Source organism: Triturus cristatus, chromosome 1_1 (assembly GCF_964204655.1).
Source record: "Triturus cristatus chromosome 1_1, aTriCri1.1, whole genome shotgun sequence".
NCBI classification, from domain to species: Eukaryota; Metazoa; Chordata; class Amphibia; order Caudata; family Salamandridae; genus Triturus; species Triturus cristatus.
In genome coordinates this window covers 363086094-363112984 of record NC_140579.1, presented here as the reverse complement: position 1 = coordinate 363112984, position 26891 = coordinate 363086094, and the positions used below count along the sequence as shown (strand labels likewise).

The 26891-nt window shown below is 46.7% G+C and overlaps 1 protein-coding gene across 1 annotated transcript in view; it reads right to left on the bottom strand.

The window, feature by feature from the left end:
* GUCA1A (guanylate cyclase activator 1A) overlaps nucleotides 1–26891 on the bottom strand; it is a 242968-nt gene that overhangs the window by 37848 nt on the left and 178229 nt on the right. Inside the window, exon 3 of the mRNA XM_085630949.1 lies at nucleotides 11451–11541. Coding sequence (XP_085487075.1) covers nucleotides 11451–11541 — 91 coding nt within the window. The remainder of the gene's footprint in view (nucleotides 1–11450; nucleotides 11542–26891) is intronic.

Below are 26891 nucleotides of genomic sequence, written 5' to 3'. Positions count from 1 at the left end.
ACACAGGAGGCAGCGACACCGACTGTCCTCCCTTGGACTCAGGAACATACACAAGCTTTTGAAAGCTTAAAGAAAGCTTTATGCCAAGCACCTGTTTTAGCAACGCCATGTTACAGCAAATGTTTTACACTTTTTGTTACAGAACGTGAAGGTACTGCTTTGTCAGTACTCACGCAGGAACAAGCAGGATCACACAAGCCATGTGCTTATTTTTCTAGTACATTAGATCCCGTAGCTCAGGCTCTTCCTGCGTGCCTGAAATCAGTCGCAGCAACAGCTTTAGCAATCAGACAAAGCGACGCCATAGTGTTAGGACATCAATTGATAGTACAAGTACCACACGCAGTAGAGGTTCTCCTGAACCGGACCCAAACACAACACTTGACTATAGCAAGACTGACGGGTTACGAATTAACATTGTTCCAGCCACACATAGAAATCAGACGTTGTAGTACATTAAATCCTGCCACACTTTTGCCATTAAATGGAACAGACCCATTGGCACATGATTGTATTGAAGTCATTACTATTACAACGAAACCCAGACAAGACTTGACAGATATTCCATTATCAGATCCAGACCTGACATTGTATGTAGATGGTTCATGCATGAGAACAAATACAGGAGAATTAGTGGCCGCTTATGCAGTCACAACAGACACTGAAATTATTGAAACAAATTGTATCGATACCTTGTCAGCTCAAGCAGCAGAGCTCATTGCTCTGACACAAGCCTGTATTCAAGCCAAAAATAAGAAAGTCAACATATACACAGATTCACGTTATGCATTCGGAGTCGTCCATGACTTCGGCGTACTGTGGCGAGAGAGAGGTTATTTAACTTCTCACGGTGCCCACATCCAGCACGGTCCCCTTATTCAAGCTCTGTTAGATGCAATACATCTGCCTACTTCAATATCTATCATGAAGTGTAAAGCCCATACAAAAGTAACTGACATTATTTCTCAGGGTAATAACCTAGCTGACAGAACAGCTAAACAGACTGCTCAGAATCAGACTCGTCCAATTGGCACGACAAAGACAATAGTTCCGACACCAACACACTGCATGACAGTTAAGGATCCCGCCCTCGATGTAAGTGATATACAGACACATGCTACACCAGAAGAAATAAAGAGATGGACTGAATTAGGAGGGATCCAAACGGATCAAGGATGGATGACGAAGGGAAAATCTATATGGTTTCTCCCCGACTCAATGGTTCAGGTCATCATTAACACAATACATAGTCCAGCGCACCTAGAAGAGAAAGCTATGCTAGACAGTATTCAACACATTTGGTTTAATAAACACTTACGAGCAGCGGCTAAACAGAAAGTACGTACCTGTATGATTTGTTGTCAGTTCAATCCAGGAAAAAGCGTACCTGTAGACCAGGGTGGATTTCAACCCCCCGATCACCCTTTTGAAGTCCTCCAGATGGATTATATCCAGATGGAACGTTGTCGAGGATTCAAATATGTCCTCGTAGTTGTATGCGCTCTTTCCCGGTGGACAGAGGCGTATCCCGTCTCAGATTACACTGCCCCGACTACTGCCAAACAGTTAGTTCGAGAATTCTTCCCACGGTATGGTTTGCCCCGTATCGTGTACTCAGATAATGGCCAACCGTTCTCATCCGAGCTCATGAAACATGTTTCACTTCTGTTAGGCTACCAATGGAAATTTCACTGTGTCCGACATCCCGAGGCAGCAGGTCTCGTGGAACGTCATAATCAAACTCTGAAAATTAGATTGTCCAAAATATGTAGAGAAAAAGGTGTCGATTGGATAGTAGCCTTACCAGTTGCGCTCTTTTACATGAGAATGGTAGCACATTCTCGAACAGGGCTATCCCCTTATGAGGTGATCTTCGGTAGACCACCAAATATGTGGGGGACGCCTATACCTCGTAAAATCACTGATATTGACTGTAATATGCTGACAGATTACCTGGCTTCCTTGATGTCTGCACTACAATCTTGTCGTTCACAGGTAGCTGCAGCTTTTCCCGATAACACTGAGGTGAAGCCCCATGACGTGGTTCCAGGTGACCTGGTTCTTGTGAGGAATTTTGACCGGAAGACCCAGCTGGAGCCTAGGTGGCAGTCGCCCAAGCTCGTCCTGCTGACTACAAGGACAGCCGTGAAGATTGAGGGACGTAAAGGGTGGTTGCACTCGAGCCATATCAAGAAATTTTATGGACTACCGTCCGATGTGAACACTCAGCCCTGTATTCCCTCACAGACAGACTCAAAGCTCCCCTTGGTTGAAAGGTCGGAGAACGAACTCTATAAACTGAAACTCAGGTCTAGCAAGTCAGACAATTTGATTGTTTAAGTCCTCTCCACGGTGAATCGGTTGAATTTGTCTCTGACATGTATCCTCTGGACCGAAATAGAGAGAAAAATAGAAAGATACAGCTTAAAAAACATGCGTACTGTAAATCGCTTCGTAGTCACTGCATAATGACATTATTAATTTTGTTTTTTCTAAGTCTTCTGATCATCATTTCTAGTATATTGCTACATATGTATTACCCTATTTCTAAGCGTGCTTACAATGCTACTGCTGAACATTCTTTTAGCGAACTACCTCCGCATGAGTTGTCTTATAGATTTGCGCTGCGCAACAACACTTTTATTAGTATGTTACATCATTCCCATCAGACCAGCAATGCTACCAATTGTTGGATATGTGGCCGACTCCCTCCCTATCAGAACTATAAGGGAGTTTTGCCTCTCTTTCCGTATCCGTTCACACACAATGGCTCCTGTGGAGCATGGTTTAGTTTGATTAATTCCCTAGATTCAAATTCCGTAGTTTATCAAGACAACTGGGTATGGGGAAACCTGAACCTAGTTTTGCTTAAAGTCTGCTACCCTAACAAGGAGGGACTTCCCAAAAGAACAGGAACTGATCTAGAAAATGAAGTATATGGATTAGGTAACTTTACGCTTAACCTCATGATTCTGAATGTTGAATCCGAAGCTACACCAATCTTGCCCGCTATGTCAGTATTTCCAGTTAGAGGCGAATTATGTGTAAGAAAGAATGGTTCAAAACACATGGGCCATAGTAAATGTACCACTGTAATAGAATTCAGTGATAAAGGCAAATCTACATTTAGAGCTTCTCGTCGCTCCTACTTCATCTGTGGTCACACCGCATACATACGCCTACCCCTAGATTGGGATGGTACCTGTTACATTGCATTCCTTCTGCCACCTGTTTTCCTAGCCCCGCCTGATTATCATAGGAACACCCATTTAGTACACAATAGACAGCAGAGAGACCTCCCGATTGTCGATTACACTGAAACAGCATGGGAGAAATACACAGATTTCAATAAAGGTTTCTTTCCCTACATAGGTACAGTCACCAATAGTAAACTGATACGTAGATTAACTAGAACCCTTGAAGCAGTAGTGAATGAGACTACTTCCGCCCTAGGCAATTTAACAGAGGAGCAGTCTGCAATGCGGATTGTTGTTCTTCAAAATCGTCTTGTCCTTGACGTCATTCTGGCCGATAGGGGCGGAGCTTGTAGGGTCATCGGATCAAGTTGCTGTGTTTTCATACCAGAAAACTCGCCGTCAGTATATAAAGCCATAACTCGCCTTCATAAGATTATAAGCCAGATACACCAGAGTCCAGGCACCTGGACTTGGTCCGGTTGGTTCTGGAGCGTGTTGTCAGCCTGGGGATGGAGGATTCTATCCTTCCTAGGTATTGGCTTTCTCATACTATTCAGTTGCTGCTTATGTCTACAATGTGGGCCAGCGATATGTGGTCTGTGTGCCACATCGTGTATCCCGCCTTCAAGTTTTCGCTCAAGATCCCGGAAGAAAAAAGAAGAACAAATGATGCTATATGAACAGATTGATGGATTGATGAAGATCGATATCTCCTGAGGGTCCGTAGGGGACAAGGAGGGAATGAGGAAATATGAATTTTATGATCAGTTATGTCCCCTATCTTAGACCCCAACGGCTCCATGTACATGCTACAAGTACATGTATGTTCCCTCCAGTTCTAGTTATGAAGACGCAAATACATGCGCGTCCACCGTCAACATGTCCTCTTTCAGATCCGCCATGAATGAGTCGGATATTCCGTTCCTAAGTATGAAAGGCCACCGACTTTATATGGTTCACTTTCCACGTTTTACAATTCAGGCGAGTAGGCCCTGAATTCTGCCATCAAGCCTTTTCCTGCTTTCTACCTCTGAAAGCTCCAGTCCGAGCCCGCATCTGTATCCATGAACTTTGTCCTACTCCCTGCGCGGCTAACAATGCCTGATCCGGCCCGTTGCCTGCCAAAAAACTGTATTTCACCTTCAAGATTATCTGCTCCGCTCCTCATCCGATGCATTCCTGTCTAGTAGTTTAGGTAAACATTCTTCCAGCTACCGAGCAAAGGGCCAGGCCTCACTGTCCTCACGCAAGTAATTCATAGCCCCGTTACTATGGAGGATTCCTGCCCCCTCGCATCTCATGTAGACACTTAGACGCTTGTACACGCACTAACAGTCAGTATAGAATAGATTCCGTCCGAGAGACCTTTCCTTTTGGATAATACAGTTCTTTAAACATAAGATATTAGATATGATTTGGGATTAGGTTGACATGACCCCCAGACTTCTGTCTCCACATGTAGAGCTAAATGTCAAGTCCCCTTCACCCTTTAGTTGCACGTCAATCACATGTCATGCGGCTGCGCACGCATCTCTGCCAAATATTTCTGCTGACATTGCAGGATTCTTTTATGGATCCACCCACCTGTGACGTCATGTTTAATGACGTTTTTAGTTTACGCCTATGTTTACGCCTATTTTCATTACGTATGTGTAGTATTATCTGTATTATCAGCTGTTACGCCTCCTGCATCTGTCTTAATGTAATGCTTTTCATATAAATATCTTTACTTGTCAATAATGTATTGCTGATCCCTTCCTGAACCTTCGTGGTGATGGAATATGGTTGCCTAGTTCGAACTATAATTCCTTTGTAAGGAATAAAGCCCTTTTCAGAACCTCTAATACCACGGATTCTGCCTCTTATTTTGACTGAGTTATTCTTACTAGACTTTACCGCATAAAAAATAGTACAGGTAATTTAAATATTTACCACAGCACCCACAAGTTTTGGAGACCTCACAAGTGGCTCGATTTGCTGGAGATTGGAGGTCGCATAGGGGGCAAGGCAGGTAGAATCCGACTGTTCAAGAGAAGTAGATGCAGGGGGGGTCATGCAGAGCAAGTTTGACCAATCTTCCCTGCTACAATTTACTGTTATGTCCAATGACAATGTCACCCCATCAACCCTTGCATTGTTGGATCGTCCTACTCGGCTTATTACAGGCTCAGGGGCAGGACAATCAATGGAATGATGCCTTTGCGAAGTTAAGAATTCCCTTCGGGGTTGTTTGGGTGATTGCACAGGGAGTCAATCCACCTCCTCTAAGCCACCAAATCTATTATAAGTAGAGAGACCATTCCAATGTAGGAGGGTCTCCCGGTGGCACCGGGACCTATTCGGCCGTTGGTGGTGTTGGACCAATGACCAATTATCCCCCTGGTTACAGTTAGGTCGGGGAGGATAAAAAAAGGATAGTGGTTTGGGTTTGACTAAGGAGTCATCATTACTGGGCCAACTACAGATGTGGTGCGCCGTGTGTGGGTCTTCGAAGGTCACTACTATGCAGTCCCCCGGACTGGATTTCAGCGTTGGCCCTACCCAGGGGGTTCTGCGAACCATCAGTACGTGACTTCTTCCACCATTGGGGATTGGTCTGTTGACATTTAACCAGTGCATTATTTTATTTTTCAGCGACCAGTGATTTTCAAATTGGCCATTACCTATCATGGGAACACCCGTCAAAACAACCACATAGTCGTTTGCCTCTGGGGGAAGGTCAATATAGCCACCTCTAAAATTATCTTTGACTGGGGGAACCTGGGTTTCACTGGGAATCGGTCTATTTAGTGTTTCGTGTTTGAGATATTGCAGGTTACGTGTGGGGCCTCGTGGGGGAGCCTTTGGTTTAACGCGAGCTTGCTCCACCGTAACTGTCCTTGGTTTGGGGACAGGTTTTATTGTGGGTGGTACTGAAGAGGAAGCTAGATTGGTTTGGGGTGCGGTAGGTTGTGGCGTTGAGTCAGCTGCAATAATGCCCTGGTTTTCCAGACTTTTCAACCCAAGAGTGGCCAGAGCAATAATGCTCTTCTCCATTTCTAACAAGTTATTTTCTATCCTTGATAGTCTTAGGTCTAGAGGTGACAAAAGTTTTTTAAGTGTGTCCCAAACCACCTCTATAAATTCTTTATTATTATTGGTTAACCCGTCTACTTCGGGGTCCTCACCTGCTGGGGTATTAAGGAGGGGCATAGATGGATTTTTTCCCTGCCCCTCACTACATGACTGAGTATTAGGGGTATTCTCTACTCCAGCATTGGATGCTGTAATGTTGGTCATTGGCAGATCTTTTGGAACAGCAATTTTCGCTTTCTTGCGGAAATAAGCTGAGCGAGAATTGCGTTTCCTCTTCGGTTGTTTGCCACTGGGGATAATATTAGACAGGTTCGGGGGAGATACAATGGGGACAGGGATGTGCACACTAAGAGGTGTCGATGGGGTTTCCTCATCCTTATTTCCTGAGGCAAGTTGGGGAATAGCCGGGGTCGGTGAATGGTGAACATCTACCTGAGTGACTATACAATGTGGGCGGGCTGGACGCTCAGGGGTGACAGAAGTGGCTATGTGGCCTAGGGAGGATTTCTTGGAAAGTGCAATTACTTGGGACACTCTTCTGGCGGCATCTAGTTCTAGCGAGACCCGGGATTGGAGCTTGGATATCTCTTCGTCTATGGCTATGTTGGTGCGGGTTATAAAGTCATCCATGGGGCCACTGATTTGTGACCCACGTTTAGAAGACTTACTACGGGTTACCCTTGGATCCATAGCGCTAAAGCACTGTGACAAAGGTAGGTCTATTTCCCCTCAGTTATTGATTTAGCTTCCAAAAATATCAGGCCAAAAGGGGTGGGCCAGTCCAGTCCTCTCAGTCCTCGAACGGCCTCAAACGGCCCGCTCTTTGCCCGGTCTTAGCCCCGGACGCTCCCGCGCGCTCCCGCGCAGCGTCACTCTCCGATATTTATGGGCCAAAGACCAATGGGGTGTGTTGTAAGAAGTTGGGGGCAGGGCGTTCAGGGAGAGCGGGGCCAGGTGACTCAGCCTCCGGGACCGGGACTCCTGGGAAGGTGAGTCCCGGTTCGCGCTCGCAGCCCTGAAGCCTCACACGCCCCCACAGAGCAGCCAGGCAGGAGACCACAAGCAGGCGGTGAAGGTGAGGAGATTCCGCAGCGGGACCCGCGAAGCGGGTTCCGCAAGTCGTGGGTTTAAGCAGCCCTTACACACAAGCAGCGCCGGCCAGGTCCAACAAACAGCGTCCCACGAGGAAAGGGTCCAAGTGCGTTTTAAGTTGTAAGAAGGTGGGGGCGGGGCGTTCAGGGAGAGCGGGGCCAGGTGACTCAGCCTCCGGGACCGGGACTCCTGGGAAGGTGAGTCCCGGTTCGCGCTCGCAGCCCTGAAGCCTCACACGCCCCCACAGAGCAGCCAGGCAGGAGACCACAAGCAGGCGGTGAAGGTGAGGAGATTCCGCAGCGGGACCCGCGAAGCGGGTTCCGCAAGTCGTGGGTTTAAGCAGCCCTTACACACAAGCAGCGCCGGCCAGGTCCAACAAACAGCGTCCCACGAGGAAAGGGTCCAAGTGCCTTTTAAGTTGTAAGAAGGTGGGGGCGGGGCGTTCAGGGAGAGCGGGGCCAGGTGACTCAGCCTCCGGGACCGGGACTCCTGGGAAGGTGAGTCCCGGTTCGCGCTCGCAGCCCTGAAGCCTCACACGCCCCCACAGAGCAGCCAGGCAGGAGACCACAAGCAGGCGGTGAAGGTGAGGAGATTCCGCAGCGGGACCCGCGAAGCGGGTTCCGCAAGTCGTGGGTTTAAGCAGCCCTTACACACAAACAGCGCCGGCCAGGTCCAACAAACAGCGTTTACATAGTGTCATGCCCTCTTTTTTGTTAAAAAAAGGTAATGTTTAGTTTGCAGAAGCAGAGGGCACTTACAGAAAGGGGTTATATGATGGGGAATGGCAAACTGTTTTCACGTTGTTACAGTATCGTAAAACCATGCCTGTGGAATGTAGTGAATACAGCTCAATCAGTGTGCTGGAGTCTCAAGGATGTATGATGATCACGTAACTTGTTGTACAATTAAGCAAACAATGTTGGCAAATTATGTGAATTTACGCCACAATAGCACCAAAATCACAATACCACGAATGACAGCCGCTTACATTCCAGTCTTTTGCGTAACATGAAATTCACAAAATTACCCCGGTGTAATTGAAATTTCACCCAGGCCTGTTCTCAAAGTCATTGAACTGATATATGCCCTCTCTACAAATGTTTTGTGGAAGAAAGTGAAACTTGTTGAAAAATAAAAAGTACTTTCCCATTTGAAACTGCAGCATAAGTTGGTTTCTATTAAAATTCTAATGTTCTATATCACTTAACATAAGTGTATGACAGTTGTGAGGTCTGGTGGTTGGTTTATGGAAGCTTATTTGATCCTCTCCTGCACCTAAACCTTAACAAGTGAAAGAGAACACAGCACGTAGGACAGTCGGGTGTTTGAGAGAAGAAAGCAGCACACGAATGAGTGAGCTAGAAAACAAATGCACCCTCATAGTGTAGAATGAAAAAGAAACAAACATTGGCTGCACGGGAAAAGGAAAGTGAAAGCAATCAAGCCCGGGAGTCGTGTGCGCGCGCACGCACAACAACAGAAAAAAAAACGCGAGTGGTGCGCGCCAAAGGAGAGGCCTGTGCACGTTCACGCTCACATGCACGCAGGCTTTAGGCCACTCTGGAAGCACTTTGAAAACCCGCTAACTAAAGGTCTCGCCTGAGCTAGCACATGCGCTAGCGCTCAGGCAAGACCTATAAAGTGTGGAAACTGTGATCTTGAGTTAAATGGGGATAGAGTCAGCAAGTGTGGGGCAGGGTCAAAGGCGTGGTTAAAAAGAACAAAATATGCTGTAACTATGTTGTTGGTCTTTCCCCTTCAGGGAACTGCATATAAAAAAGCACAAGCCTTAAATAAAAAATAAATGCAAGTTAACCTTGGGCCAGTCAATCAGTCATTAACGCACTCACAGAGTGCCCAATACTCCTCCACCCCTGCTCTGAGAGCAGATATGCCCCGTCCCTACAAGACCACGCAGCAGAAACAAATAAAATTATAATAGCATCAAGTTATCGTTTTATTTTTTCTTTTTCTACACTGCGAAAAGCAGGGGGCAGCGCTCCTCCACCTTAGCGTAGGAGCCACCACTGAGGCACCCTGACAACAAGGCTTGTTTCTTGTTTAGCTCTCTGTTCCTAACTCAGCGTCAGACGACAGGAGATTCCCTCCCTAAACGTCCATTGACAGTTGTCTTTTTGCAAGCAGAAGGGGAACTGTTTTGTTAAAATAAAAAAGCTTGAGCACATCATACCCCACAGATTCTGCCCTTTCGATCTCTGCCTTAAACACTGCGATTTAAATGCATCCATTACATTCAGGCTGAATAAGATAATGCCTTGGAGCATACAAGTGCACAGAATCATTGTGAAAAAATCTGTGGCAAAACTATAGACTAAAAAGAAATCAACCTGCACACATTAATATGCCTCGCTGTCTCTGGGTCCGTCTCTAACACATCCTTTCTTCCAATAACTACGTACTTATCTCTCTCAGCTGTCTCCCTTTCTGTTTCCAGCTCCCTATTACTCTTCCACTCTCTCTGTTTTCTTTCCTCTCTCTCTCCCTCTTTGTTTGCCAGTCCTTATGGTCCTGCTCTTTTCCTACCAGTGTTGGGTTGCCTGTAGCGATCAGCTTCCCTACAGCTTGATAGGATGCAACTCACAGAGACACATAGAGCAGCGTAATTTTGGCTTTACCCTCACACTTCACAAATACGCAATATATATGTGTGCAAAGCACTACATACTTAGGTGTTGTAACATTATTAATGTAAAGTGTTGCACTTAAATTCAATAATGAAGTGCATTCACTGTAGTACTAAGAATCCTATACACTGTGTGCCTTAACTTTATCAAAATGAAATGTAGTCTTTACAGATTTGATAAACCATCCTCACACTATTAGATAGCATTTACATTAGAAACAAAAGCGATTCATGTAAACATATGCACTAATGTTTTTGCATTGCTATTCAGAATGCAGTTCTTAGTTAAACTTTTATTTGTGCATTCAAAGTTACTTTACATTTACTTAAAGTGCAACATGAATCTAATGCTGAATTTATGTACTTACATGTGTCATTCATTTGTAATTGTATGTGCACAAACAAGACGTATTAATGTGCACCATTCAACAAGATGCTTAACCTGACTTTACTAGGTCTCTATTTCTTTCAGCATGAATACTGTTTTTCCTTTTATGCTAGCGTGTCTTCTTCTGCAGCGGCCGGTGTCCAGGTAAAGGAGTGGGGGTGAACCGGTGACGAAGGGCAAAAAAAAAAAAAATTACCTGCTGCATCGCCGGTCTTCCGCTCTTCTTTGGTTCCAGTCCACTGCAGGAAGATGTTCTCAGACTTCTCAGCAGCTCGGCTGCTCTCATGTTCGTGGCAGTATGATAGCAGCATCAGGACTGGCCTGAGCGCCCTCAATATGCGTTCCCAGTGAGACTGGGAGCCTGTGCCTGCTGTCTCCAACCCGACAATGCAGCTCGCGTTGAAGACAGCTTCGGTGTGCATGTCGGTTTGGCTGTTCTGAGATGGCCGGCCAAACCCACATGAACACGAATATCGTTTCATTTTTCAATTTTTTTAAGCTGCTTGCAGGGGATAAGTGTACAACACTCCTCTGCCATAGCAGAGCAGCAGCCGCTGGTCTTTTTCTTTGCAGGTACGTTCACATGGTATGTTTCTCTTGTTCGCCTGTGTTCCCTGCATACCAACTTTAGGCTATAATTCTATTTTTGAGGTCTACAAATATGTCAGGTTCATTAAAAGATACACTATCGTATCATTTTCTAGATTAAAGGGTCCCTGGGTTCAAAGACCAAAGTGGCCATGTAATTATCATATTTTTTTGCTGTTTAACACGTGTAATAATGTATGTATACATATTTCTGTAATACAGAACCAACCCTGAAGTATGACAAACCAATAAACATGAGCCATTTGGCAAAGGCAATAATCCTGGTTTAACATGCTAGGCAGACAAAAACAGGCATGTACAAATATGCAGATGTATGTCTGTGATTCCATGCATTAGCCTACTAAAGCCAGGCATATACTGCTTACTCCATGCCAATGTCTGTTATTGCAGCTGTTGTGTCTCAAACATTTGTGCACTGACATCACTGCAGGCACATATTGCTTACCATCTCCGTTGGTGTCGATTTTATCAAACACCATGTCCGTGAATTCTTCAGCCGTCATTTCGTCATTACATCTGTTAATTGCTCTTATAGCCTGCAACGATATAAAACAGTTAACTGATTATTATGGGCATGGAGTCAGCAGAGGGATCTATCTACGCGTAAAAGATATAACATATGAGAACACATGAGAACCCGTTGACTGCATTTCCTCCTCCGCGCGCAAGCACCTTGATCCAGTCCCACCATTTAAGCCAACAGAACTTTGCATGCTGGGACTTGTAGGCCATTGCTTGTAGCATGAAAATGGAAATTGTAAGCCCAAGCGTCAGAGTCGAGTTGGAAACTGCGCTGTCCGTAGACAAGCTTGATGCTGCAGCAGAGCAGGATTGCCCAGTCATAAGCCCCGATGATTTTCTGACATGCAGGCAGTGTTTTTTTTTTGTTGCAGTTTTATATAACGTGAACTTGACTCGCAGGTATTGGAGGGCTTTACATAAGCACCAGTTACATTGCACAAGGACACATTCATTTTTGGTAGGCATGGGGAGATTATGTGATTTGCCCAGAATTACAATATGTTAGCCAACACTGAGACTCATACCTGTTCCAATGTTGGCAGCTCTACCCCTTAGACCACACCCTGCTTAAAAGTAAAATAGTATGTGACAAAGTCAGTTCACGCAGGGTCCTCCCTCCTGACATCGCTGATCGTATCGCTTTGTCCGCCATAAGTTGGCAGGGTATGCTCAGACGTGAGTCCCTTGCTCACTTTGCCACTGGATTCAAGCAAGCCTTGCTGAAGACGGCTGAAATGCCAGAAACCGGTCCTAGGAAGCTTGTTTCCGGTCCAGGAAAGGCATGGCTTGGCAGTTCGGGCTGGACTGTTCCCATGAGGCACAGGGTGAGACTGAATTGCATATGGCCATGTCTGAACTGGGGTGGCAGAGTGGGCTAAAGAACGGTGATGGATCGACCTCCTGCGCCCTGGTACTCGGAAGATCTTAAGTGTATGAAAACTAGCTGTAAGATCTGAGAGGAAATGGAGACGCTCCTACTCTGCCTCCCGTAAAACAGCTTACAAGGAAGCCCTCAGGGATTATCACCATCATTGTAAAATAGCCAGAGCGACCTATGTTTCAAAGACAGTAACCAATGCTAAAAATTGTCCTCGTACTCTTTTTTCAGCTGTGAAGAGACTAACTGGAGCTGATACAATACCAGCTTCTCCCGCACTGGATAAGGCTCAATGCAATTCTGTGGTGAACTTTTTAATATCTAAAGTAGAGCGCATTTACGACTCACTAAGTACTTCCACATCTTGTGATGCATTTCTGCCTGACCCTATTTCCATTCCGGACTCTTCACCCATTCCAAGGACGAAACTTGCAAACTGGCTTCCTTTTGATGATGCTTCTTTTTTCCACTGCTTAAATAGCATCAAATCTGGCTCCCCGCAGGATCCGGTCCCCGCTAAGATTCTGAAACTACTCGATCTCAGCCCACGTCAAGTGCTAATGCAACTTCTTAACTCTTCACTGCTTGAGTCATATGTCCCTCAGGAGTGGAAGCATGCAATGATAATTCCGCTTTAAAAAAAGGCTGGAGCGGATATTACCAACTTATCTAATTTCAGACCTATCTCATTGCTCCCCACTCTATCAAAAATCTTAGAAAGGCACATAAATACTCAATTGACATCTTTTGTGGAGAGCTCGGGCTTTTTACATCCGTCCCAATCTGGCTTTAGAGCGCATCACTCAACTGAAACCACCCTCCTTGGAGTTACCGAGAGTCTGCGTCACAGTGTCGATCGCGGAGAAACATCAGCCTTGATCCTTCTCGATCTTAGTGCGGCGTTCGACACTGTGTCTCATTCCATCCTTCTCGCGACTCTCCGGTCCCTGGGGGTAGAGGGCATGGCGCTCGCCTGGATAGCCTCCTTTTTGAAAGATCGCACTTTTCAGGTATTTTCTGCTTCTGCCTCTTCTACAATCCATCCTTCGGCGTATGGTGTTCCCCAGGGGTCGATACTCAGCCCCTTACTATTCAACATCTATGTAAGACCTCTAGCTACTATTGTGGAGGAAGCTGGCCTCACACTATTTTCCTACGCCGATGACTCTCAGATCATTTTCTCTCTTTCCAACAAAGAGTGTAACAACACCTCTACTCTGAAAGATGGTCTGATCTGTGTCTCTAAATGGATGAAGAGAAATTTCTTGAAGCTCAACGGCGATAAAACCGAGGTAGTGATACTAGGCAAGAACAAGGATCTCTGGGGCCCCCATCATTGGCCAGATGATATGGGACCGACCCCTCAACCTGTAACTGCAGTTCGCAACCTTGGGTTTATCATTGATGAGAAACTTACAATGAGACAGCAGGCTGTAAAGGTAGCCTCTCTCTGTTTTGCCACCTTAAGATGGCTCCAGAAGATCTTGTGGATGTTGCCCTCCCCCACACAAAGAACGGTAGTCCAGGCTTTGGTCGTCTCTCGCCTGGACTATGGCAACGTCCTATACCTGGGAGCCGATTTAACAACTACAAAAAAACTTCAAGTTGTGCAAAACGCTGCTGCCCGCCTGCTCTGCAATGTTCCCAGGAGAACCTCCGCTTCCACTGCACTCCGTGACCTTCACTGGCTTAAAATCTCCAACAGAATCAAATTCAAAGCCCTGTATTACATTTTTAAAATTAAACATGCTTCAGCCCCTAAATATCTCCAAGATCTTATTCAAGCCTATAAACCCAATCGCACTTTGAGATCATCCTTGCACGGGGACTTTTCTGTTCCCAGATTCAGGCTAGTAAAGATGGGGGGCCGCTCCTTTACCTACTTAGGTCCCAGATTATGGAATGTTCTTCCTGTGACCCTAAAAACAGAAACTAATCTTCTACGATTCCGCAAGGGACTTAAAACCTGGCTTTTTCAGCAGTGAATTTTGGTTTAGTAAGATCAGCTTGACATCTTTTCTTCTCCTGTCTGTCCCTTAGCGCCGGGAAACCCACTGCGGGTAGCTGTGCGCTCAAGAAGTTTAAATAAATAAATAAATAAATAAATGGATCAAACCCAGATCTGTTGACTGGGTGTGAGTGTTTGATTGGTTCTGATGCTCCGTCCATCACCACCCCCTTTTGTACCGCTTTGTCCGCCATAAGTTGGCAGGGTATGCTCAGACGTGAGTCCCTTGCTCACTTTGCCACTGGATTCAAGCAAGCCTGGCTGAAGACGGCTGAAATGCCAGAAACCGGTCCTAGGAAGCTTGATTCCGGTCCAGGGAAGGCATGGCTTGGCAGTTCAGGCTGGACTGTTCCCATGAGGCACAGGGTCAGACTGAATTGCATATGGCCATGTCTGAACTGGGGTGGCAGAGTGGGCTAAAGAGCGGTGATGGATCAAACCCAGATCTGTTGACTGGGTGTGAGTGTTTGATTGGTTCTGATTCTCCGTCCATCACCACCCCCTTTTGTACCGCTTTGTTCGCCATAAGTTGGCAGGGTATGCTCAGACGTGAGTCTCTTGCTCACTTTGCCACTGGATTCAAGCAAGCCTGGCTGAAGACGGCTGAAATGCCAGAAACCGGTCCTAGGAAGCTTGTTTCCGGTCCAGGGAAGGCATGGCTTGGCAGTTCGGGCTGGACTGTTCCCATGAGGCACAGGGTCAGACTGAATTGCATATGGCCATGTCTGAACTGGGGTGGCAGAGTGGGCTAAAGAGCGGTGATGGATCAAACCCAGATCTGTTGACTGGGTGTGAGTGTTTGATTGGTTCTGATGCTCCGTCCATCACCACCCCCTTTTGTACCGCTTTGTCTGCCATAAGTTGGCAGGGTATGCTCAGACGTGAGTCCCTTGCTCACTTTGCCACTGGATTCAAGCAAGCCTGGCTGAAGACGGCTGAAATGCCAGAAACCGGTCCTAGGAAGCTTGTTTCCGGTCCAGGGAAGGCATGGCTTGGCAGTTCGGGCTGGACTGTTCCCATGAGGCACAGGGTCAGACTGAATTGCATATGGCCATGTCTGAACTGGGGTGGCAGAGTGGGCTAAAGAACGGTGATGGATCAAACCCAGATCTGTTGACTGGGTGTGAGTGTTTGATTGGTTCTGATGCTCCGTCCATCACCACCCCCTTTTGTATCGCTGATAGTATCCCAACCCCACTGTTTTTCATTGAAAGCTGCTCTCTGGTGAATAATTGCCAAGACATTTTTAGGTCTCGGCTAGCGAAGGCTGCGCTTGCGCAGTCTCGCTTGGCGAGATTATATGTTTTTCAGTAGTGGGGCTTGAACCCGCCCTCTTCTCCATTGGCTGGCTTCCTAAACGGAGGCCAGCCATTGGAGGAGAGGGGCGTCTGTCCATTTAAGCCCTGTCTTTTTCGGATTCGGGGGCGTGTTTTTTAGTTTCTTTCTCTCCTCTGGAATGTAAACATTCCAGCCAATGGGAAGAGGAGAGAAAGAAAAACACGCCCCTGAATCCGAAAATTACGCTGCGTTTCTCCGAGGCATTTTTGCTTGACCTCGGAGAAAGATGGTGGTGTTCATGGCGTCATCCCCGTCCACCATGGTACCCCGTACACGGCCCGACTGGTGCTTACCTCCATCCCCGAACGCTGGCAGCCCAAAGCTTGTTCCTTCTCATCTCATGCTCTCCGGAGCTGAAATTCCACGCGCCCCCGCTGTCACTGGACAGGTGCTGCTGTTCCCTGGAGCGTCTCCTGATGCAGCACCCGAGGTGGACCCAGCTGCCCGCCAGAATGAGCAAGCCCCTAGTCCCCCGTGCCTGCGCCTCCCCAGAAGCTGCCTATGCCCGCTGCAAAGGGCACTTGGTCTGCAGCCCCGATATTGGGTCCAGGGGTGTGCAACAAAGAATACAGCTCCTCAAAGCGAACCAGCAGCTCTCCTCGTCGTCGATCGTCTGTGTAGCGCCCAGTCCAGCGTGGCAAGGTGTGCCCGCGCCCAATCAAATCACCTCCGTGAATGGGAGTAAAGTGCGCCCTGCACTGCTTTCCACATCTCTGCCTCCGCCGGAACACGCCCCCTGCTAATAACCGCCAGCTCTGCCTGGGAAACGCAGCCTGGCACATGTACTTCCAGCGGTGCCAGTGTGCCCAGGCTTTCACTGGTAATCCGTCTCTTTTCCCCCGCTCGGGGAGGCTGAGCCTCGCTCCCCCTGCCCAGCCCCCACCCCTGCTTACTACTGTGGAGAGAGAGTGTGTGTGTCGCAGAGTGGAGACAAGATGCACGAGTCTGAGTTAATCACAGTGCACGGTGGCAGGAGGATAGATTCCCTCCTCATACACCGCTATTCCCCACCACCACACGGGCATGCTGCCGCTGCCCTGGGGTTTATAGAAGCAGTTCGATGTGTGACGCCACAGAGCCTAGGGATCCATAGGATGCTGGGGCTGGAGGCCCCAGTTGGCGAGGAAGTTAAGGTGGTGAAATGCTGCCTGAACTACCCATCTCGTCAGAGCACCATGCTTCTATTACAGTGCTTTACAACCAGTGGTCGAAGTGGGCGGGATCGGCAGGGCACCGCGTTCCCCTAATTCTTTAGATTAGTGAAATCCGTTCCCCTACTTTTTTTTAATGCGTCCCAGGACGGCAAAAAAAGCCACGACTTATAGATGAGGCTTGGGTTTGTGGCCGTTCGAGGACGGGCGGTTTTACAGAGAAGGAAAAGGACTCTGTCTTTTCCATCTTGCCCAGAGAAGATGAGGACAGTGTCCACTTCTGCTGCTCTGCTGCTGGCAGCTGCCCCCTCTCTTTATTCCTCTTATTCCATCTTTTTCTGTCTTGCTGATAAACGCGACTTCAAGAAACTCTTCTTACCCTCTTTTTCCTCTCCTTTTGTTTATCTGTTCCCCTGTGAAATGGATCCAAAAATAGAAAAACACTTTTGCTTGAAATATTGTTCTATTCCAAAGTGCAGCCTCGGGACAGAGAGAAATAAAAGGTTCAATGCATGAAAAATCTCTAAATAAAGCAATACAGAGTCGTTGCAAATAGGCCAGATTGATTTTATTGACACCCAAATTCATTAGCGCCACTTTACAGAGTTTGTTAGTGAAACGCTACTTTTGTTTTCTCGCCTTTCTTTGAACAGCATTGTTTTTCCCAGGTGTGGACGTGCACCATTCCTGAGGTACGGCAATACCTGGTTGATGGGTGGATTGCAAAACAAAATGTGTACCACACCTACGTGCTCACGGAAGTGGTCTTTTTAAACCATACTAATTTTTTGTAAGGATATACGCAATGCACATACCAACGAATCCCTTCTGGGCACTGTAGCCATGTCCTTAACTTATCGGGTAAAAGCACTCACTGATTTCCGAATGAGTGTAAAAGCTTTAAGGTAACTATGTTGTTTGTTGTACCTGCATACATTTCACATACTTTACCTAATTTAGCATTTCCTTTGAGTGTTTGCTCTTTCCAGCATATTACTCTTGTTTAGTGCATAATTTGAATTGCGTCCCATCCAGGTGTTTATAGCGGGGGGCAATTGGGTTGTGGATGAGCTGAAGGCAGTGCACGTTTCTCTCAGTGGGGCAGAAAAGTGTTCAGTGTGGGAGAGGATGTGGCACTATGGCCAGAGCTGCTGAATTTGTAATTGGGAACCAGGTTCAGCGTTATGGCCAGTCCCCCAGACCACTCTCCTGAGAGAGCACATTCCCGTGCTAGACCTTAGATGGCCTGGTGTCTTAGCACCAGCAGGTGGATCCTAGCCCCTAGCGGTGGCAAGTGTGGGTTAACCTTGAAGGCCTGTCCACCACAATCAATTCTGAAGTTCGCCTCCAGTCTTGCGGTAGGCCTATAAAGAAGCACCCTTGATCTGCAGTGACTCTCTCACTGACGTCACAGGACCATTGAGGCTAGTCCGCCTCACCCTTTGGTACCTCCACTGGCCTTGTTTCAGCAGTAGTAGTGTAACTCAACAGGGATCGGCAATGCAGGATTTGCATGCCACTAAGTTTGCAAACTTCACGGTCTCGCTGCTTCATGCACAAGTACTTTTACATGTGCTACCTGCTTTGGGCCACTGGAATTATGCAGCAGTGGAGGAAAAAATTATGCCGCAGTGTTGACTAAATTATGCAAAAAAAAAGGCTGCAGCTTAATGCATTATATTTTCTAATACTTTATTATTTTGACATTTTTACACATACTAACAGTCTCTGCAAAGATTTTGCATTATTAGTACTAGTTAGTAACAGTGAGAAAGGTGTCCAGTCAACCTTTGCACAGGGCTGTCCACTCAGCAATACAAGTCACATTTTTTTTAAACTTTTGATCCGTTTGAGCTGCAGACAATTTATTAGTTACAATCGTCAGTTTATGCAGCTGATGATGCATTTGTGGCAAATATGGCATAGCCATAATTATGTGGAAAACAATTGCAAACTAGGATATGTTGCCATTCATGTTTGAACTGCTCTTGTGGAAAAAGGGAGAAGTGCTAATGACAGAAACTCCATGGCTCGGACACAAATGGTTTGCGATTCCAGTATTTGGTACATTGTGTGATTGGAAACGTACCCCACTTTGTGAATGTATTTTAATGTCAATAACTCATATTAAACCTTAAATAGACATGTGTATCCATTGGTTGAATTAAATAATGTAATAAGGTGTAAATAGTCACTGAAATAACAAACGAATACTAAAAATTGGAATGTTTTGCTCTTTAAGGCCACACCTCAGACTCCGCCCACTGACCGAATCCTCAGGTTATTCCCGCCCTTTGATCCTCCACCCACAGTTCCCCTACTTTTTATTCCCCACTTCGACCACTGTTTACAACTCGTTGTTTTCAGACTCGGTAGTTCAATTGCCCCGCTTTTTCCCCCTGTATTTTATAAGGAAAACCCTTAGCATTTTCAACTTCACATTATCCTAGTATACTTTAGATGCTTTTTAGGTCTTGGCCTGCGTAGGCTGCGCTTTCGCAGTCTCGCCGGCGAGATCTTATGTTTCTTAGTGTGGGGCTTGAACCCGCCCCTCTTCTCCATTGGCTGGCTTCCTAAACGGAGGCCAGCCATTGGAGGAGAGGGGCGTCTGTCCATTTAAGCCCTGTCTTTTTTGAATTCGGGGGTGTGTTTTTTAGTTTCTTTCTCTCCTCTGGAATGTAAACATTCCAGCCAATGGGAAGAGGAGAGAAAGAAAAACACGCCCCCGAATCCGAAAATGACGCTGCGTTTCTCCGAGGCATTTCTGCTTGACCTCAGAGAAAGATGGTGGTGTTCATGGCATCATCCCCATCCACCATGGTACCCCGTACACGGCCCGTCTGGTGCTCGTCCCCTCCCCCTGCTCTCGGCTCCCTCGGTGCTCCTGTGTCCGGCTGCTGCTCCGGTCTCCTCCCCCTGTCCTCTCCGGCTGGCGCTGGTCGCTCTCCTCCCCCTGGTGCTCGCTCCCTCTCCTCGTGGTAAAGATGGTGGTGTTCATGGCGGGCCGAAGCTACCCCGTGACGTGACGTGCAGCTCTGACGGATGGGCCTGCTCCGGGAGAATCAGCGGCCTGCCGCTTGGGTGATTTGTCCCCTCGCCCTCTCTCGCCTCAGCGCTGCTGCATACTCTCGGCCCCTCCCTTCTCCTGGGCTCTCCCCCCACCCTACGCTCCTATCTGGGTTAAGTGAGACCCTCGGGGCCCCGGCGTCAATTTATTTAGGAGGATGCCCAGGTGAGTCAGTGTCCACGCCAAACCCATCCAGGAAGCCCAGGCCAGGTTTACTCTAGTTCAGGCCCGCCACTCATCAGCTCCTCTCGGTGCTAGATGTTGAGCACACACGCCTCCCCTTTCAAGCCGCCGGAGCGCATATTTTTTTCACTTGAAAGTGCCAGCGTCTCATCAAACAGTTTCTAGGCACAACAGGCATCTGGGGAGGGGCGTTACTTTCGTTTCACAGTTTGCTGTCACCTGACATCCTCGGAGGTCGGGAGGGGACACCTAGAGCGCGGAATTTGTTTGGTGTAAAAATATTCATTGGTTTACCCCCTCCCTGCCTCCAATCAGTGGTTAATCCCTCGGCTTCCTGCCAGACCAGCCCCCTCCTCCCTGGAACAAGGAGCAGGTGAGTAGCTCTGGTCCCAGTCAGGAGGGCTCGCACAGTAGGGACTGCAGCGTGGGTGACCCATATTTTCTTCCCTTTTTGGGGAGAGGGGGAACTCGGGGAAATGGGGGGTCCGTGATTGGCCCAATCCCAGACTCCGGGATATGGCGGAGTGTGTTTATCGGCAGCGCACCTGGACGAGCATTCACCACAGCAACCTTTGGCTGCACACCTTTATTCGAGATCCTAAGAACTAGGTTTACAATAGGTTGAATTGAAAGTGTCTGATGTCAACTCTGGACATGACTGGGAACACCGGAGTACGTTTCCAGGAGATGCAGGGTTTGTGGTCCGGGTTACACTGTGATATGGTGAGTTCATCTGTTCCTCTTTGTAAAGTTTATTAAATTGGTTTACTCTATGGCCCTTTCATTGTGTGTGCGAGTGGGGTGGTGGTGGGTGTGTGTGTGGGGGGGGGTTAATGTTGGTGGCCCATGAATATTTCGCAAAGACATGTGAACATTTCGTGTACCTAAGGCTAGTTAAGTGCAGAGATGGCTGGACGAACATTTAGTAAATTCTGGGGCCCACTGTACCTCCTCGGAGAGAGCTAAGGCAAAGATTACCACAACATTCAATGAGAGATGCAATTTTTAGCAGCCAGTTGCATTCTGGGCGCCGCGGTCCCTGAAGACCGGGTTTGGTAAAGCCATACATTAGTTGTGTTGTTAACAGCCTGCAATTTTTAGAAAAAAAGTTTTGGGGCAAACATGCTATAGACATAATAACAAGTGTAAGTAATATAAAGTAAAGATTACACAGTATGAACACGACGAGTTTGCAAAAAACGCACAAAACTGTGTCCATTAGGATCGAACAATTGACTACTTTGGAAATGCAGGGACCAGATTTAGAGGGGTGGTCTGAGCCTTACAGTCGTTTATTAGGTCTCGGCTAGCGAAGGGTCGTTTTGAGAGCAGCAGCTGCTGACGCGTCACTTTTTTGGGCAGTTTCTATATAGAGCTAACTCGACCCGAAGGTTTCCGACTTAACAGTATCCGAGCGCTTTACACGAGCACCAGTTACTGTTTTTGACAATATCCTTGTGTATTTCGCTGCTTCAAAAATCATAAATCTCAAAACGTCTTTTCCACCTTTCAGATAATCTGTCAATTTTTATTAGTCATTTATTTTTTAAATGCTTAATTTTTAGTAATAAATGCAAAGATCTAGAAACAACGGTGCCACTTCTGCTTTGGCTCCCAAGATCAATGTGTATGTGTCTAGATCTATGTGTGTGTGTGTGGTTCTGTATGTGTGTGTGTGTGGCTGTGTGTGTATGTGGCTTTGTGTATGTATGTGTGGCTCTGTGTGTGTGGCTTTGTGTGTGTGGCTCTGTGTAAGTGTGGGTGGCTCTGTGTGTGTGTGGGAGGCTCTATGTGTGTGTGTGTATGTGTGTGCCTCTGTGTGTGTGGCTCTGTGTGGGTGGCTGTTTTTGTAGGTGGCTCTATGCGTGGGTGGCGCTGTCTGTGTGTGGGTAACTCTGTGTGTGTGTGTAGGTGGCTCTGTGTGAGTGGCTCTATTTGTGTGTGGGTTGCTCTATGTGAATAGCTCTGTGTAGGTGGCTCTGTGTGGGTGGCTCTGTGTGTGTGGGTGGCTTTGTGTGTGTGGCTCTGTGTGTGGGTGCAAATGCAATAGGTCTCGCATTTGAGAGAAATTAAGCTATTGACATTGTAAATAACAATGCTGTTTCTTTAAATGTTTTAAAAACAAAATCATAAACATAAACAAAAATAATGTCATGAGCAATGCCAATAGCTCTAACTTTAACAATGCTGAGACCATTGCATTGTAAATGCTTGTTTAACTGTAGCATTCTTGTCTGCGCAGCATATTCTAAAGCACCTGGCTTTATGTAACCTTTCCTAACACTGCAAGAAAAATTTACTTTTTCTGCCCTTCAATTGTGCATTTACACATGAGATAGTGAGCTTTTTTCACTGCTGAAATGAGGCACCTGCCCATTGGAAACCACCTGTCTTATCGACTGCTAAAAAAGGTTGAAGTCAAAAGGCCATTTAGGCATAGTTGCCATCAGCGCAAGAAAAATACCTGCCTTTTATTAACGAAGACGTCAGCCCGCCCTAGAGCTTTAAGTGGGATATGAGGGGAAGGGGGCTTTTAAGGGGCGTATCCTGTGTAATTAAGGATGTGGCTTGTACCTGTAAACTAAAGTTCTGTGATTCCAACTGGTATTTTGATTCCTCTATGATCTTTCAGTTCTTGCATCCAGGTATAGTAACACAACAGCTGACATGCACCTAAAACCACCCAGGACTATTGGCTTTTTCAATGTTTGTTAGCTGCTTCAGATACACGAGTAACAACAATGATTTTGTTGTAAATATTTAATATTGAAAATATTTCAATTCTGAAATTCCGAGACTGTGAAGGAAACGCTACTGATGCCTGTGGAAGGAGTAGTGGTCTTCAGAGTGACTCGATCACTCCTGTTACGTTCACTCTGTTAGACATGTACACACTTTTCTCTCCACATGTTGTTCATCACCACATCTTACACACCAGCTCTCTCCTCCCCATCACCCTCTTTTCACCCCTCCTGGATGCACTCCTCTCATCTCCGTCACTTCACCAACCCTCCCACACACACAAAGCACCCACTCACATGAAAACAATGCATTTTCTTAAACTCACCCTTGCCTATACAAGAGCAATATGCTACACTTAAAAAATACAGAAAAACAACATCATGGAAATAGCCGGCAATCTTTGGAATGCAAGATTAAGTAAACCATGTGAAATATAAACCGGAAATAAATCGCTGACAATGATTACTGTAACATGATTTGCCTCCATTTTACAGCAATTGAATCAGTGTTTTTGACAGTAAAGTTAAGGACATGAATATAGGGCACGACAGGGACCCGTTTCAATCTCAGTTTTTAATTGCTGAGACACGGAGGGACCCGGCCCACTTAAAGCTCTCCCTCCCTGGCCCCTAGGGGACGCTTCTTTCTACGCAGGCATGGAGTGCCCCTCTGAAGTTACACCTCAACACACATCGGCAATCTTGAGGGCTCACAAGCAGGGTCGTGGGAAGTAAGGGTGCGGCGTGCTGCAGCACCCCCGTGTATCCTTGATGGGGTTCAGATGAAGAACTGATAAGAGGATTTAAGCATTAGTCTTAACGCATTTAATGTACATTCCTGCACAAACTGTCTCGTGACAGGACATTTCTCGTGACAAAGTGCTAGTAATTATTTGACCACGGAGAACTGTGTTTACCATTCCTTTCTCAGACCTCGTGTTTAGGGTCTGTGGTAACTGGGGACAAGTTGGGGTAAATGTGAAAGGAGAAGGCCACAATGTTCCACAGGTTTTTTTAACACAGGTGCACACACGTACATAAGACGTGCTTGCTTTACAGAGCAATTGCAAATACCTAAACATGTATCTGCGGTGTGGAAAGTGCACTCAAGGCAATTAAGCCAGGTTGTGTCGAGGGCCACCATCCCCTCTGAAACCAAACTGCTCCAGTTCCACCTCTCACAAGGTAGGGGGCGACAGGGACACCCTGCGAGGGATGGACTGCTGCCCACCGCCCTTGTTTGAAATAAAGTTGCTTAGCTGCCAACCGGTCCGTAATCGCCTATGTGGCTTTTAGGCAACAGAGCACTGCATTCTGGGACTTGGTAGTTTAATGCATTGTAATCGTGTTCTCAAAATCCCATCAGACCAAATACCATTTTTAGGTCTCGCCTGGCGAAAGCAGCGCATGCGCTGCCCTAGCCAGGTGTGCACCTTTTGGATCAATTCTGCGAGGGCTCTCATGCACGCGTCTGCAATGGATAAAGATGGCTGCTCTCGCAATTTGTCCATTGCAAACAGCATGCGCGTGTCCGTGGGACTGTGGACATTCCCACGCCATTTTCTTGCCATAGCAACTAAATGCCTCTTCGCGTGTTTTTTTTTTTATGTCAGTCCCCCGGGGCACAAGCAGGCATCCACTTCTGTCTCTTTGCTGCGATCAGCTGTCCTGACAGAAGTGGATGCCTGCTTGTGCCCCAGGGGAACTGCAGGACAGCCGTTAGCATTTGCAATGCAATAGGTCTCGCATTTATGCGAGTTTGAGCTATTGACATTGCAAATGATAATGCCTTTTATTTATGTCTGAAAAACGAAAACAAGAATAAAAGGCATTGCCATTTGCAATGTCAATAGCTCAAACTCGCGTAAATGCGAGACCTATTGCATTGCAAATGCTTGTTTTTAAACTCAGCACAGCCTGACGCTGCCACAGCAACACTTGGCAGCTATTAGTAGTGTTTGTGTTGAGTTTAGCTCCCAGATAATCGACCACATAAACCAGGTCCATCCGCATAATTTCCTATTGCTACAATTAAGGATATTTCTGAGCTGTCATACACATTTTTTTTTTATTGTTTCCTAAATGGCTCTTGAGTTTTCGCACCAGTGCCTCTTTTTCCCCGAGCATGATGCGCAATGTACTACTTTCTGCCCTACTACCTAATCTATGATGTAACACCTCTAGAGATTCACTGACTTTCGAGATCATTTCCTGTCATTTAATCGGTAACACCTGCTACTGCTTGTCTGTCCTTTGTTAGTCCTAGCGGTACCTTTCCTAGTCCCGATTTTCCTGCATTAAGAAGGCAGTGGCATGAACAGAATGTAGCCAGGGTTCCAAAACGCGTGTTTACATTCTTTAGCTTTGACTCCTGACCTCTCAGTAGCACATGCGAGGCTGTTACAGGCTAAGGGTGAGACAATGGGTCAAACATGTGCAGTCATCAATGTTACAGGAAGAACCCCTAACAAATCAATGTTCATGCACAGAGGCAAAGTGCCATTTTATCTAGAGAGGGACAGAGTCATGGTTGACACTTGTCGCTGCTCTAGAGCCACGACTCCCCAGAGCACCGAGCAGCACGCCCTGGCACGTGCCCTGCCTCGAGGAGCTACGCCCTTGAGTTACCGAGAACAGAACAAATCCCCTGAGATGTTCTTCGTGACTTCTAAATCCACTTAGAGTGCTTAGTGGCTGTCACTGTAAGCTTCTCAAGCATTATGACGGTTACTGCCGGAACCTTTTGTAAAAGTCAGTAAAACGAGAGACCCAATTAACCAGAGATAAACATTCCTCAGGTCGGAGGTAACTTTTCATTTGCGGTGCTGCATTTGTCGGTTCCCTCTTCTAGTGCTTCCTGAGTGTAGCGCTTGTGATACTGTCAAACTGATGGGCACATAAAACTAAAACCCTAAACTGTGGCCGATTATAGGCACAGGAGTGCAGAGAAAGCGTGCCGCCACCTGACACTGCAAAAAACACCAACAGTACCGTGTGCATGACAGTGAGGCAGGGGTGTATCCTTGCCCCTTTTTTATTTTCCCTCTACATCAACAACCTAGAGCAGTGTTTAATTAACATAAACACTGACTGCCCAAAAGTAGGATGGCGCCATATTCCGGTCTTGTTATATGCCGATGACGCGGTGTTGCTAGCCCGCACCCCGAAAGGTCTACAGACACTGATTGATGGCTTTGTTAAGTTTATGGAAGCCTTAGACCTGTCGGTTAATCTTGGTAAATCCTATGTGATGTCAGTAGGCAATAAATCACGCCCCAACCTTGTGCACAGGATTGGGGAACACATATTGGAAAAAGTGAAGTCCTTCTCCTATTTGGGTCTACGATTTGATGAGACATTAAAATTCTCCCCTTTAGTGGAGGAACGATGCGGAAAATTAATTGCTTCGAATGGAGCAATAGTGAGTTACGGGAGGGGATTGGGCAGATGGTCCCCGGAACAAACCATGAATCTCTACAGTTCTATCTGCTGCTCAAAAGCTATGTATGGTGCGGAAGTGTGGGGATATGTAAATACGGATCAGCTGCAGCGCGAGGAAAATAAATTTTTCAGGTCAGTCTTAAAATTGCCACAGAGTATTCCAGCTGTTATCGCGCACAGAGAATTGGGGAGGCCTTATATCGAAGATATGGTCAAGTTTAGACCCATTTTAACCTGGCTTAAAATCTGGACAAACCCAGAAGCCGTACTGAGTAGGCTCATTTTAAAGGACTGCTTGACAAGAGATAAAAGTATGAATATCCCATGGCTAAAATATGTCGAGTCTAACTTGGATAGCCTAGGCTGTAAAGATTTGTTTGTAAACCCAGAAGCAATCACCACTCAAGATAAAATGTCACTAAAGAGATCCTTCATGGCCCAAAGAGACACAAGGAGAACACTAGGGGAAGGGTCCAAAGGTGCGGTGATTGCCCATAACACGGTTAAGACCACCGAGGGGATGGAACCCTATCTCTATCTCATGCACAACGCCCAAGA